This window comes from Neodiprion lecontei, chromosome 3 (assembly GCF_021901455.1).
Source record: "Neodiprion lecontei isolate iyNeoLeco1 chromosome 3, iyNeoLeco1.1, whole genome shotgun sequence".
NCBI lineage: Eukaryota > Metazoa > Arthropoda > Insecta > Hymenoptera > Diprionidae > Neodiprion > Neodiprion lecontei.
Window position 1 is genome coordinate 4,508,142 of NC_060262.1, and position 14,121 is coordinate 4,522,262.

The following is a 14,121-nucleotide window of genomic DNA, read 5'->3' on the forward strand; positions in this document are numbered from 1 at the left end:
ATTTTACAAACTCGTTTTCATGGAGCAGTTATATTGCAAGAAATATTTTTTTATACTCAATTAATCGATTATTTATATGAAAAATCGATCGAAATAATAATAAAAATATTGATGTCACCATATTTTACACTATTGAGATAGTTTTAAAAAGGCCATCTAGGGGGAAAAGCGGAGTAAAAATTCTTCTTGCGAATATCGAAGCAATCGACATTCGAAGACACGCGTTGCCTCGATGCCGAAGAAAAATAATTACACATGTACTCGTCTTTGGGGGGTTGGGGAGATCCCCCCCCTCCAGGTACGCACCTGTATATGTACCAGAAAACAAGAATTCGAATCGTGCTAATTTCTTCGCGTAGTATATAACATTGATTTATTTAATTACCTGCATTGATTTCACGAGCTGTCTCTTTGTGACTTACGTAAAATTACTTGTGCAAGAAACGTATACAAACTTATTATACATTTCAGGCTTTCCGTCGATCCGATAACGGAGTTACAATAAGCTCATTAGAAAAACGGTGCTCAAATTCGATGCGGCAGAGGTATTTATCCGTAATTTTCTACGACGTTTCTATCCGAATCGAGTTACTTTTTACAAAAAATCCTTATTTAAACCCACAGCGATTAACGCTAAGATCATCATCCCGCCTTATTCGATTTATTTAAAAAACATCCTCGTCTATGTATGACGGTAAACCGATACAACGGCGGGGTGAGAACACCTTTTTGCCCTTGACTAAAACCCTAGGAATACAGTGTTGAGGGTAGGCAGGCTTCCGTATAAAACTAAGGGAGTCAAGAACAAGGTTGTTAATATCTCGCGGACCTCTCAAGGTCCCATTTGGGTGGTTCGTGAAAACAACCGAGTATAAAAAAGTAGAGAAAAAACAAAAAAAAAAAAACGTCGAGGGTCGCTGTTCCCGAAGAACTCGAAGATATCTGATCGGACGATTAAAAAAGAAAAATCACGTGCGACTTGTCGAAGGTTTGATGCGGTAAACGAAATAATCGAGGTGTCAATTCGATCCCTCGTTCCAGAGACGAGGAGAAGAGTAAGAAAAAACACACAGTGAATGGTGGCATATTCGAGTGTTCGGTGCAACAATCGTCCCCGATCGAAATGTTCAAGATTAGCAAATGGCTCGTGATCCTCTTTGTCGCTGCAGCTTGCACATGCGGAGCACGCACCGAATGCGACGGCCGGGCTCAGGTGTCGCTTTTAACTGGAATCCACGAGGATGCGGCCTGCAAACGTGTTTCAAGCCGTGGCGTGCTTCTCTACGAAGCTTCGAAACTCCTCCTGGAACAGTACAACAGTAAAACGAGCGGCTTTAAGCTTGGTAGGTTATGCTGCTGGGATCCAACATGGCGCCAATAGTAGATCGGCAGTCGGAGCTCGTCATTTTAGGCCGAATTGCCGGATTCTCGAGTCACCGGAAACCTCGCGCAGCCTGCTAGCCGTTTATTTCGTCGAAATCAATCGACACAGAGTGAAAAGTGGGATAAACAATGAGGTTTATTATTAAATACGGGTCACGTGGTGCGCCGTCTGACGCAATATGGCGTCGTTCGATATCCGGCCTCTCGCGGTGGTAGATTAATTAACGGCTATCTTCGAGGGTTTTTAAAATACCGATAGCGAAAAAAGTTTACAGGACATTTGCAAGGGATGAAAAGTTGAATTTAATTTCACCGCTGAACGGTTTCGATACACAAAATAACACACAAAATTTTCGACCAATGATTCCCAAATAAATTTACTATCGTTATTTTCAACAGAACTTGCGGTTGTCGACACCTGCGGCAGCGTTGGTGGAGCTTTGAAAGCCGCTATAAAAGCCCTGGTCTCTGCCGATCTCAGCTGTCTTCAGCCACCGCATTACCTAGGTCAGTTAAAACGTGTCTATAATCAATGATCTCACAATCAGTAAGTGCATACCTACAGACGCTGAACGTATGACACAGTGATTAGATCTAAGGGTAATTTAAAACCTGTGCAATGAATTTTCCCTAATAGCCATTACGCAAAAATATAAAAAAAAAAAAGTGTCGCTTTTGCAGGGTATAAAAACTGATTGGAAAATCGCAATGAAACTTGGTATGTACACACGATTCTCTTTCTGCTGGTTTTCCGGTGTTGACTGCAGAAGTCATGCACTATGTTACGAGACAATATATCAGCAGATCGAATTTACATTTGAGTTAATGGTTAAATTTCTGGTCAATCAATATAACACACGTTCTTGTAATTTTAACATTCAAACCGTCTTATTAACAACAAGCAATTTTCACGTTTTCTCTACTTAGTGCGTACATTGAAAAATGATCGAATTAACCGAGAAATTTTTTTTTTATCTATCTTGGCTCTGAAATCTAAGGGATGTCCCGTAACTTTCCTGTACGGTCTACACCTGCATCCATAATTTTCTCTTTACACCGGGAGAATAAAAAATGTTTTTCTCGCTCGTGACTTGGAAGCTGAAATGCAATGTACACGGTTTAACGATCGTGGATAGTGATTACAGGTGTATGCAAGGGAATTATTTGTTACTATTCGACACAAACGACAAAACTTGGCCAAGGACGAGGGCCAGCCTTTCTCTCTCTCTCAAAAAAAATGTATATTATACGTCTCTGGTCTGTAATTGCACGCTAATTCCGGTAAATCGTTATGGCAATTCGCATTCTCGTACACAATTGTACACAAAAATTGGATTCAAGTCTGTTATGCACGATGCATTGGAGTGTGCAAGGGAAGGTTAGCGTCGATGGATATTTTCAACGTATCAAATATCGTGCAGGTGTATAATCGTAACTTTTTACAGATTCTTCATTAACGATCTGCGATATTTTGGTAACGGATGTCCTGTTCCTTTTAATGCCGTCCTACCTGATTCAATCGCAAAATTTCCAGATATGACCCGTAAGGTTTTCCGCCTTCAAGAATGCTCGCGAAGCTGGGCAAAATACCGTTTTTCATGAATATATGTTTATGAATATGTATATAATTATATATATATATATATATATATATATATATAATATAGGTTACACGTCACAAAGCTGAGAATAAAAAACCACAATTTTATAAGCATAGCTTACTTACCAGACGCAACCGTGAGTCATATACTGTAATAAGATTACCAAGTAACAGCGACATGCGCAATTTTTCCTCGTTGCCCTGAATTGCGATGCTCGACAAATGAAACTACTTAGCATCGAAACCGCGGCGATACAAACTTCTTTTGAAAAGGGAAAAGAACCTCTGACGTGGGTAGAACCTTGTAACCGTTGTACGGTGCCGGGAAATCCCCGAGGAAAAATAACCAACGTTATTTAAAACAGTGGGCGCAAAAATGAGCGACAGAACGGAGAAAGAGAAAAAAATTTCTGCGTTAATGTATTATAAAATTTACAAAGTAACGATACACGATATACGTCTGTATGTAAATGACAGACTGTCGTGCGATAAGTTAATTTAAATATAGAATGATGGATTACAGGCATCATAGGACCGGATAATCCGACGTATGCCGAAGCCGTTCAGAAGGTAACTTCCGTTCTCCGGGTCCCGCATTTGGTTAGAAGACCGTCGAATTCCGCATTCCTTCACCATTTGGCAATGGAAAACAATTCTCACGTCGTTCAGGTATTAAAATTACGGTGAATTAATTCGGTAGATGAGAAAGAAACGAACGGTATTTAATCCTTTAATTTTTTATTTTGCTACTTTTTGTTTATTAGACTACTCTTTTTTGGTTCTAAATGGTCCCTGAAATATTTCTAATTCTAATAAAAAACATACTTTTTATTTATTTGTTCATTGCAAAATAACATGATAATCTGTAGGCTAATTTTTGCAAAAACTTAATTTCTTTTTATAAAGCTTTTTCTTGTTGTTTTTGTTTAATGAAATGATAATAAAAATACTATAATTTATGCACTAGACCGAAACTAACAATTGTATTTACTGATAAATTTCATTTCGCGAGTTGTTTGTATTCGAAACTGAAGAAAAAGTTGTGTAATTTTAGAAATTCAAAACGACGGGATCGATGAAAAACCGTAATATATATAAGCAAAAAAAAAAAAAATTTTCAATTGAATCCGCCGTGTCGAATTTTCAAATTTTTAACTCAGACTCGTAATCCAGCGATCTTAGAAACCGTCCCATACAAAGCTCAATCGAAATCAAATAACTTTTTGAATTTACGTTCTCCATATTGGATCGACCATTTTGAATTTTCGAATTTCGAGTTCAGATTCGTAATCAGTGACGTCAATCGTCTGTTTACAGGAAATTTCAAGCGAATGCGCATGTAAGCAAAAATGTATGCACAAAAAGGTTAATTCTAAACTCTGTCAAAGACTCGTTAGTCATGAAAGACAAGTTTTCGGAACCGAACCGAGTGTCGCAACTGATCTAATTAATTATGAACGAGGTCAACTACAACCTTGCGACGTTTTTATTATTGTTAAAAACTACAGGGGGTCCTAGAGGTGGTGGAAAGACTAAAGTGGAAATCGTTCACGCTGGTTACGTCAGGTGACAAAAACGAAGACGACGCCCGGAATATCGCGAAGAAATTAACGGCCGAAGCGATATCGAGAGAATTGTGCGTGATAATTTACGACAACGAGGACGGAGGTGAGATAAAAGTCGGAAAGAGAATAAACGAAAAGTGATGCGTTCATTCCCATTCACCGTGAATATCATCGAATGACTTTTGATGCATCTATTGATCCTAGAACCCGATTTTCAGATTTCACCACGAACGTGATCCACGTCGGAAAACCGGACGATGACTTTTTCGCCGGTCCGACAAACGCTACGGTGATCGTTGTCAGCGAAGGAAGATTGGAGAATCGTTTAAACCGCGTGAATTCGACTAACACGATAATACTTGTGGAGGACGACAGGTGAGGTGTTTAATTCCGGAATAATTCTCACGCGGCGAATTCATTGATCTGTCTTTGACAATTATCCGTACAACTTGGTTAAAAATACGAATACATAAACACGGCCAGATAAGCGGGGACAATTACCGGAGCGATTGCGGGAATTTTATACGGCGATAATCCGAGGTGGGAAAATAAATTGACCGTAAAGATACGAGCAGAAAATTGCCAAGCCGTCACGCATCGAGTAACATTTATCGTGCGGTTCGTCGATGCGGGGCTAATGCCGCCTGCACCACGGAATTACCATGTTCAGGAAATTCTATCACCGATCATTAGGTATGCGGGACATGGTAAGAAATCACTTGTAATTACATTTGTTGCTAAACCAGTCAACGAGATGCTGCGTCGGAAGGTGATAAAACATTTACAAATCGCGAGAAATTGATGAAAGTTTTTTTTTTCTTTTTTTTTTTTTTTTTTGTTAACCGGATCCGTAACATCCGTTGCAGACAATTCGAACGAATCGACGGACTTGAAATAATTTTAGTTAATTCGGATGCCTAATTTTATTCCACGTTTAAAACTGTCAGGCCTCGAGTTAGGCTGTTGAACGTTATTTTTCAGCAGAGTTTCGTTTCCTTGAGTATTCTTCGCGTAAGCTGGGCGAAATTGACGTTTCACAAGTCACTTGATCCGTGCGTAACGAATCAGCGATCGATACTGCGTAGGTATCACGTTATACCGTAGGAAATTAGAATCGAGTGACAAAAAAAAAAAATGTCACGTTCATTTGTGTTATGATACCCTGACAAGGAAACACTTGAGATTAGTTGTTATATCCTTTGATCTTTTACGCATTCCGGAAACGATACAACGATTAACCTTACGTATACGAGTATAAATATATTCTAACCAGCAGCTTAACGTTGTAGATTTATTTAATTATAGATAAACAAATTCACGCACGCCTTGTACAATTTTATCTTGTCAATGCGATCATTGAGTGCACGTAAAACATACGCGCGGTGAAAATATACCAGCAAGGTTAAAAATCGCAATTACAGGCTGGAAAATAATAGCCAATTAATACCTGTCTTGTAATAACGCGAACAATTCCGCGCCATCGGACACGGAATGTGTTAATTGTTACTAATCGTTACACATCTTGGAACGGTGAAAGGGATTGTAATTGATCAATGCGCAATCAAATGAAAAATTCATGAGGATCGAGAGGGTCGCGTAACTTATCTTGCGGTGTTGAGATCGCGTGAAAGCAGTTTCTGTTTCTGTGATTCATACTTTACAAGCCTATCATTTAAGTGTATTACACTGTGTATCACAGTTGGCTTCGGCGTTACGCTGGAATAATTGAGTAGAAGAATAATGAAGAAAAGGAAGTGTCTATTAAAAGCACGGAATTCACCGGAGGATCTTAATTAATTAACAAAGTAACTGTCGGCATGCGTGGAATTTCTCAAGGAATTCACGTTTTAAATTTATGGTACAGACATGCATATTCAGGGTTCATACGATTTTTGGAATATAAAATTCTCTGACTTTTTCAGGTATTCCAGACTGAAAATAGGAACTTTTTCAGTAAACTTTCAAAAAATATGCGGCTGATTGACGACGATTTCTTTACACATTAATACTAATACCTTCGATATTAACATAGTACCTGTATTACTATCTGACTGTCAATTTACAAACAACAGCCCGCGATTTTCCGCAAGAAGAGAAATGTAAGAAAGTTTGAAAAATGAAGAGGGTACATAAAAAGTGTGAAGTGGTGAGACGAAACGAAGATTTGTGTGTGGTTGTTTTTCTTTTTTTCTTTAGCTCGATAGAACTTTGTGTGAAAACGAGTTTCTTTCTACGACGGATTCCAAATTCCTGTCTTATTTTCGAAATTCCCTGAATTTTCCCAGTTTTCTAGATTTTCACTATGCGTACGAACCGTGAGTTTTCATCGGCCGACATGTTTTTTTTTTTTTCAAACGATTTAAAAGCTCTCTTGTACCATGTTACATGAAAATATGACCATTTTTTTTTTTTTTTTTTTGAATTCTAAACCATTATAATGGATTCACCATTACAAACTTTGAAAGTTTGACCTTGAATTCATTATAATTCGAAAATTTTAACATTTTGGATTTCGTGAATCTGACCTCAGATTCGTGATTAGCCACTTAAAAAAACCTTCGAGTATCAATTTTCACAAAAACCCAAATGTTCTTAATTTTCTTTTTTTCTCAACATATTCAATACGCCAAATTTAAATTTTGGAAATGCGAATTTAGATTCGGGATGAGCGACCTAAAAAACTTGTAATTACATTTGTTGCTCTGATCAGTTCTAAGTTTGGAAAAGCCGCGTCGATCGAGACCAAAATCGTCGAACAAAAAAATGATCACACACCGAAACCCAACTTTTAATTTTCGGGGTGATTACAGTAACTACGTTCTTTCCCTTAAAGCAGATAAACGGGCAGCCAAAAAATACCAACCGCGTGAACTCGGCAGTCATTTTTTGCGCAATCGTTCGGTACAGGTGGAAGTAAAAGTGTGATAAAAAAAAAAAAAAAAGAAACAAAAAAAATCACAAGCTAAACCTTGTATACACAAAGAAGACCTTGTTCTCCTATCGGGGTGAAAGCTAAACTATAAAATTATAACAATGAGTAGGTCTAGCCCTGCAGACAACGTTTCGTCCACGTGCTCGCGATGCCGTGAATTCATTCTTCGAAGGAACGACGAGTGCGTTTTATCAAAAAAATTCTTTCTCGCAAATATACTCCCAGCTAGGTAGGGTATTTCATACGATTTTCGAGTATGATAATGCAGAGAAACAGCGCTTCAAGGTTTTTCGTCCCGGCTCTGTAACGCAACGTCGATGGTGTAGGGAGGCACGTTGCACATGTTCGTCAACTGTGTGGGTACACAAGGCATTACACTGTACGGTAGTAATAGGCCTATTTAGAAAGACATGAACTTTCAAGAATGAGGTATAATAATGCAGGCCCACTACAGAGAGGAGGTCGGCAATCGAAGTGCAACCTTCGGGTATAAAGAGAGCCGACCATAACGAAGCGAAGGAACGAACGCCGGTGTAATACGGCATTCGAGGATCATGACAAAAACTGTATTATGATAAAACATTCGCTCAACTTCCCACTGAACGTTTTCTGTGTCATGCATATTCTTCTGGCATCAAGGTCCTCAGCCTCGATCCTTTTTTCACTTGGTTAGCCGGATCCAGTCGCTGCTTCGTATGCTTGGGATAAAGACTCCGCGACCACCTTTTTGGCACTCACCATATTCATGCCGACTTCCTCAATTACTGGGCCTGGGGGTCAAAGCTTGGAAGGATCGATATTTCGAACGGACTGAACGATCAGTAGTCGTTTCGATCGGTGACGCCTTCGAAAATCGAGACTTGGAACGATTCATCTTACGATATTTCATTTTCGAATGTTTGACGTTTCAAGTTTTCACCCCCCACCCAATTCCTCAACTATTCCAGTATTCAATACAGCCTTTTTTCTCGTCGCTCTGCTCTCACTGTCTTTACCGCAGTTTTTTCTCTATTCATTTTCCGATTTTCTCTTATCCAGAAACGAAACGACCGAGTTGCAGACCATGGTCGAAAAGTCCAAGTGGTGGAACGGCGACGGGACGGGAAAATTTGACCCTGATGACATGACGGAGGTCCGCTGGCTTCAGGACGCCATCGACGTTTACGGAACGGCTTTGGACTCGATTTGGTATGTTAGCGGTTTGTGCTAAGCCACAATTTGTATAATCGACAAAGAGTCGTCGGTGAGTGCGGTTACCAGCTAGAAAGACAGACATTGTTTTCTGAACGAACTCAGTGGGTGATGATGTTTCGGATTTTCGGGAACTGATATTAATTCCTTACCGTATTCGATCGAAATTCGTATGTCCAATTCGTATGATTGCGCGAAGTTGATTCACCGTCACGCGGCTCCGAAACCACCCAATGGCTTATTTTTACAGCTTCCAGTGTTCGGATGCAAATATTTTTGAATGGTCCGGACTGCGTTCTAAGAACGAAATAACGTCAATGGAGCACAGTCGAAAACAAATGATTCCATGAATCGAAACACGCCGGACTGCGAATAATAACGAGAGCCAGGCTTATGACTTTGGCTTAGAAGGCTTGTTACAAATCAGTCACACTTGAAACGGTTGTTACGGCACTCGGATGCCTTTTTCAGGATTTATAAACACCTTAGCAAATCGATGTCAGGAACTATGTTCAAATAATGAAAACTCTCTTTTTTACAGCAAGAAGAAGAAGTGCAAGTCCCAGGTGAACTCTGCGGACTGGATGGAGATGATATCGAAGGTTCTGGCATCTCGTAACGCGGAGACGGTTTCGGAACCTCGGGGTTTCAAGTTGTTGGTTAAGATTCGCGACGGAGGTTTGAAGACTTTGGGTAAAATCAACGTCAAGCGTAACGTCGCGAGGATATCGTGGAGCGTTAAAGACGGGGCAAAAGGCAAAGGAAAGGTCGAAGAGAAGCGGAAAGGTAAGGGGACGAATGAGGAAACGGAAGATGACGAAGACGAGGAAGAGGAGCAGGATACGCCGGATGAGATTGAGAAAATTGCTGAAAAGGCGAAGAAAAAACAGATCGCGAACCTCGACTGCGCGTCCAACCTTCACGAGGCCAAACTGACCGAAGATGAGGAGGACCACGCTACCCAAATCGTGGTTGCCGAAATGGACGACACGGAGTGGTGGACGATGGTGAGAAAAGCGAACGATCGTTATTGTCACCTTTTCCATCCAACTCACGTCCCCGATACCGGGCCGATTTAGGGTCAAGTGACTGGAGCAATTCTTCTGACAGCTGACTTGAAAATCTGACTGTATGTACGAGTATGGCCAATATTGGGCAACGTCATCCAATTACTTACCGCGGAATTACGAGTATGAGCTTGACCGCAATTTCATGCGCCTGTACTTTTCCCCACTTTAAAACTCTCCTGCAGTTCTGCTCGAGTTGTAAAGATACGTCCAAAACACGTTCGTCTATTCTCGAACCTCGAGTCTTGCCGCAATTAACCTCGAGACCTTCGTTGCTCCAATTGAGAAACCGTGAAACAATGCTCGAAGAAAGAGGAACAACGAAAATGTCTTTCTCTTCTCCAGAGTTTTCCCTTCTAGTCAACATCGATGATTAGCTTAGCTTGGACTGTTGCGATTACCGTGAAAGTTACAGGTGCTTCGATGCTTCGCTCTTGGGATTACCGTTCATCTGTCAGAGTGAGAGTGGGAATAACTTGACAAAAAGACAAGAAAAAAAAAAAAACTGCGAAGGTGGGAGAAACAAGTGTCGCGGTAACTTCTCGGTTACATTCATCACGTGGAATATCCCGGTTCGCAAATCTTCAGATCTTACGACTGTAATAGAGTTGGGGGTAAACGGTGCTAAGAACTGAGATAATTTATAAGCTACTATGAACTTTACGTATAAAGTCGTCGCGCGGAATATCAAGTCTTGAAAAAATACGACCTTAACAGAACCCATCAAGCTAGTAGGGATTAATCATGATCAAAAAATGGGCACGCAGCAGACCTACCTTTACCGACCGAGCAAACTCACTCTCTTTCTTTCTATACTAAATAAACAAATTAATGGAAAGAGTAAAAATTTTAACGGTGCATCGCTCTTTCGTAGCGGGATTCAGGAAAGTTACTCGTGCCCCAAAAATCGTTAAAAAAATGTGCAGCGTTCCTTGGTTGTCGTGTGAGCATCTTTTATTTATGAAATTATTGTAATTTCCAGTTCTCGTCTAACGACCTGAATATTATATGAAAACAGTCTCAAGGTGACTCATTTTACTCCTCATTCTTTCCTGAATTGCGCAAAGTATCTCAACTATGCACTTTTTGGCCCCTGAAATTGCGGGAAATATTGGAATAATCATACGTTTCTTTTACCAATTTTCGGGATATAAGTAACCTTCCTGAATTCCACTACGAAATAGATATTCACCATCGAAATCTGAACCAATTCCGTTCGTTTGTTTAGTCAATGTAGGAAGAAGAATAGATGAATTTGCACGGTCGGTAAAGGTAGGACTGTTACACGCTCTTAAGTTTCACGCCTCAGAAAAATTGCGGATCAACCGATAACTCGTTGGAATTCAAACGAATCTTGGCGAAATTTGAATCGCGACTGATTGTAGTCTGTTTTGAGCCTCCCGATTTTTTTCATAACTTTCGATCGATCTCCAGCCGAGCGATCGGCGTTTTTGCGCTGGCTTCTAAAGTGCGTTTCTCCCATTTTTCCACGCAGGTGGGAACGGTGAGCGGAGTCGGAGTGGCGATGTTCGTAATCGGAATCCTTGCTGTCTACATAGTTTACACGAACATTCGAGGTCCGCGAAGTCCGAAGGGTCAGACGACGTCAAGTCGGAGATACAGCCTCGAGGGTGACTCGACCTTACGAAGGGTTGGCAGCGACAACGAGATGCCGGTTTCCGGTGGCGGACGGAACCAGAGGCAACCGCAACGTGCCCAGAATTCCACACACCGAAGAGACAGCATCCGAAGCAGCATATCCGACAGAAGTGTCTGAGTCCAGCTGGCGTTATTTATTTATTTGTCAAATTATCGTTGATTATATTCTCAAGTGTACACCGTTACGCTATCAAATTTTTATCCCCGTGTTTATCTTCGTCAAACAGCTACAGCGTGTTAATCAGTTGTTGAGAGTGCATTAATTGCCGTCGTGCAGGATGCGGAAAAACTCGGACTGATAATCATCTTGTACATTGACCCGTGACCCTTATCGTTTTATGATGTTCAACCCCTAAGTCAAATGGCTTCATCTTACGGGTTTTTTCCGACAGATTTATAACTATTTTTTCCAAAGATTTTCATCCCTGAATGTATAACGAATTTTTCAAACTTTCTACCGTATCGCAACTATTTCGGGTTATATTGCGACACTGTTATTGGTTGCTTGAATCGATCCTTAATTCTGTTATGTGCAGTTTATTTATTCGCCTGTTTGTTACATTTGTTGCGATTTTTAAGCTGTATCTGGTGAAAATCAACGATACGTAAGTCATTTTTTATAATTATTCGGCAAAGTATTGATAAAACGAAACGTAGAAAAAAAATGACGGAACAATGCATATTAATGATTGCACTGGAGATTACGTCTGTCCGCAAGCTCGATCTCTATAGCTATTATAGACGTTATGCACTGGATTGAAATTCGCCTAGAAATGTTAGAAATAATGAATAAAGAAAAAACGAAAATACAATCACCAGTTTGGAAATAAAATATTTTACAACGTTAACCGTGATCTTTGCATGTAGATGAATAAATAATATTATATTAATTTTAATACGTTGTAAAATTGAGTAACGATCAACGCAAGCGCGCAGCGTAAAACGTAACAAGTTCAAAAGTGAAAAAACAACAGCACAACAACATTAAAAACGCGGTGATGCCGAATAGTTATGACGCCGATATTGTTATTGTCCCTAATTAGTTCAATGAAAAAATTATTCAAGGTCGGTCGGAAGATTGACGAACCCGCGCGTTGCGTTACAAAGGTATGTATACACACACCGAGAGTTTTTCTTGAAAGACACTGATCAGGGAATTTCGTGTTGGACATTTAGTGGCCACCCTGAATTCAAACTCGTCTAGTTTACGAGCGTGGCCAACTTCGTAAAAATGTTACCAGCATGGCAGGCGAGAGGTTATGGTTGACTGTTACTAGTCAGCCGGTCGATTCTAGGGAATTTTTTTTTTTTCTCGGCAGCAAAGGTTAGCTTCAGGCCACGAGCAACGATGTCAGCCAATCAAAATTGGGCAATTTGAATCGCCCGGGCTACGAGCAGGTCCTTCCAACAAAAATTCCCAGTATACGTATGTAGATAGAGGCAGAAACGCGGATGTGGCGTATTAAATTGTAATGGCTGATAAGCTCTTTATATATTCTATCCGCTATTGTTCTCGCCACTTGACCCAATCAAAAGAGTCGTTACTTAACCATCGTGAAAAGACTGTACCGAGCCTCGCAATAACCGCGCTGTTATGTTGTACATAATTTTCGTCGCTCATCGTTCATGAAATCTTGACTATTTGTTATTTTGCAACCGTCAATTTCGGCGTTGCAAATAAATAACAGCTATCTTCTTTACTCGCGGAACAAGCAATTTTTGCAAAAACGTCAAAAAAAAAAATACAATCGTCCGTCGAAGAAACAATTCGGCAAGAAGGATTCAACGAAGATTAAAAAATAACCGACGAAAAATCTTGCCAAAAGAAAAAAAAAACTGTCGAGATAAATCGAAAGTCGCAAGTTTTGGCATATTTGTAAAACTTTCGAGACGTCACCTTTTTTCCAACTTTACTGGTTGTACATTATTAGCCAAACTTTATATCAGATAACGATTCATTTTTTGATCTTACGATTAGCCTGATCATGTTTTTTCACTGAATTCGCCACTCGGCAAACACAGTTGGAGCGATACTTTATCTCCAAAACCGGATTCTTCGTCACGAGAATAAAAAAAAATTAATGAAAAACATATTTAAAAAAAAAAAAAAAAGCAATGAACAGGAAGAAAGACACGCACGTTAATTTATTCCACCGTAGTACGGAATTGCATTTCTATGCTGCAAAATAAATCGTGCCAACATGGAACGCTCGTATCGAAAGAGGTACAGAAGAAGCGAGGATGATTTGTTGGCGATTGTAAAATTAGAAACGGAACTGACCAACTCAAGGCAGATAACGTTAATTAAAGCCTGAAAGGTTTAATCCGTAAACGGTTACGCAACATGAAGCGCCAAGCATAAAAAACTTACCTTTGTACGGGTTAGGTAACAAATGAATAGCTAAACCGATCCAACTACTACCGTATTATTCATTGACACGCAGCGACGTGATTTGGCTTGTTCTAGCATCACACATAAAATGTAATAATGGTACACACGCGAAGACACGACAGTCATTTGAATTATCGCACCTGGTCGGAACGGCGTTGAGAAGAAAATTTATTGGTTGTTAAATTTATACAAAGGTATAATTTTCGTCAAATTACGAAACTTCGTTTAGGGTTTTATGAAAAAAATTTCTTACCGAGCGAAAAATTATTTATCGGTGAATTCCGAAGTTTTACTAAATAAGGTCTGTTTGAAAGTAATTGTTGGATATAAAG

At 39.9% G+C, this 14,121-nt stretch overlaps 1 protein-coding gene and 1 long non-coding RNA gene across 2 annotated transcripts; both read left to right on the plus strand.

Annotated features, from left to right (window-relative positions):
• The first annotated feature begins 813 nt into the window (after positions 1-813).
• Positions 814-12,245, plus strand: LOC107223727. Its single transcript, XM_015663510.2, has 8 exons — positions 814-1,343; positions 1,783-1,890; positions 3,507-3,652; positions 4,492-4,651; positions 4,767-4,923; positions 8,519-8,668; positions 9,213-9,678; positions 11,234-12,245. Exons 1-8 carry the CDS (start codon positions 1,124-1,126, stop codon positions 11,513-11,515), a joined length of 1,689 nt encoding a protein of 562 aa, XP_015518996.2. The 5' UTR covers positions 814-1,123; the 3' UTR covers positions 11,516-12,245.
• LOC124293350 lies at positions 4,934-7,557 on the plus strand. Its single transcript, XR_006903284.1, has 2 exons — positions 4,934-6,406; positions 6,471-7,557. It is a non-coding gene; the product is annotated as an uncharacterized LOC124293350 (long non-coding RNA).
• Positions 12,246-14,121: the final 1,876 nt, after the last annotated feature.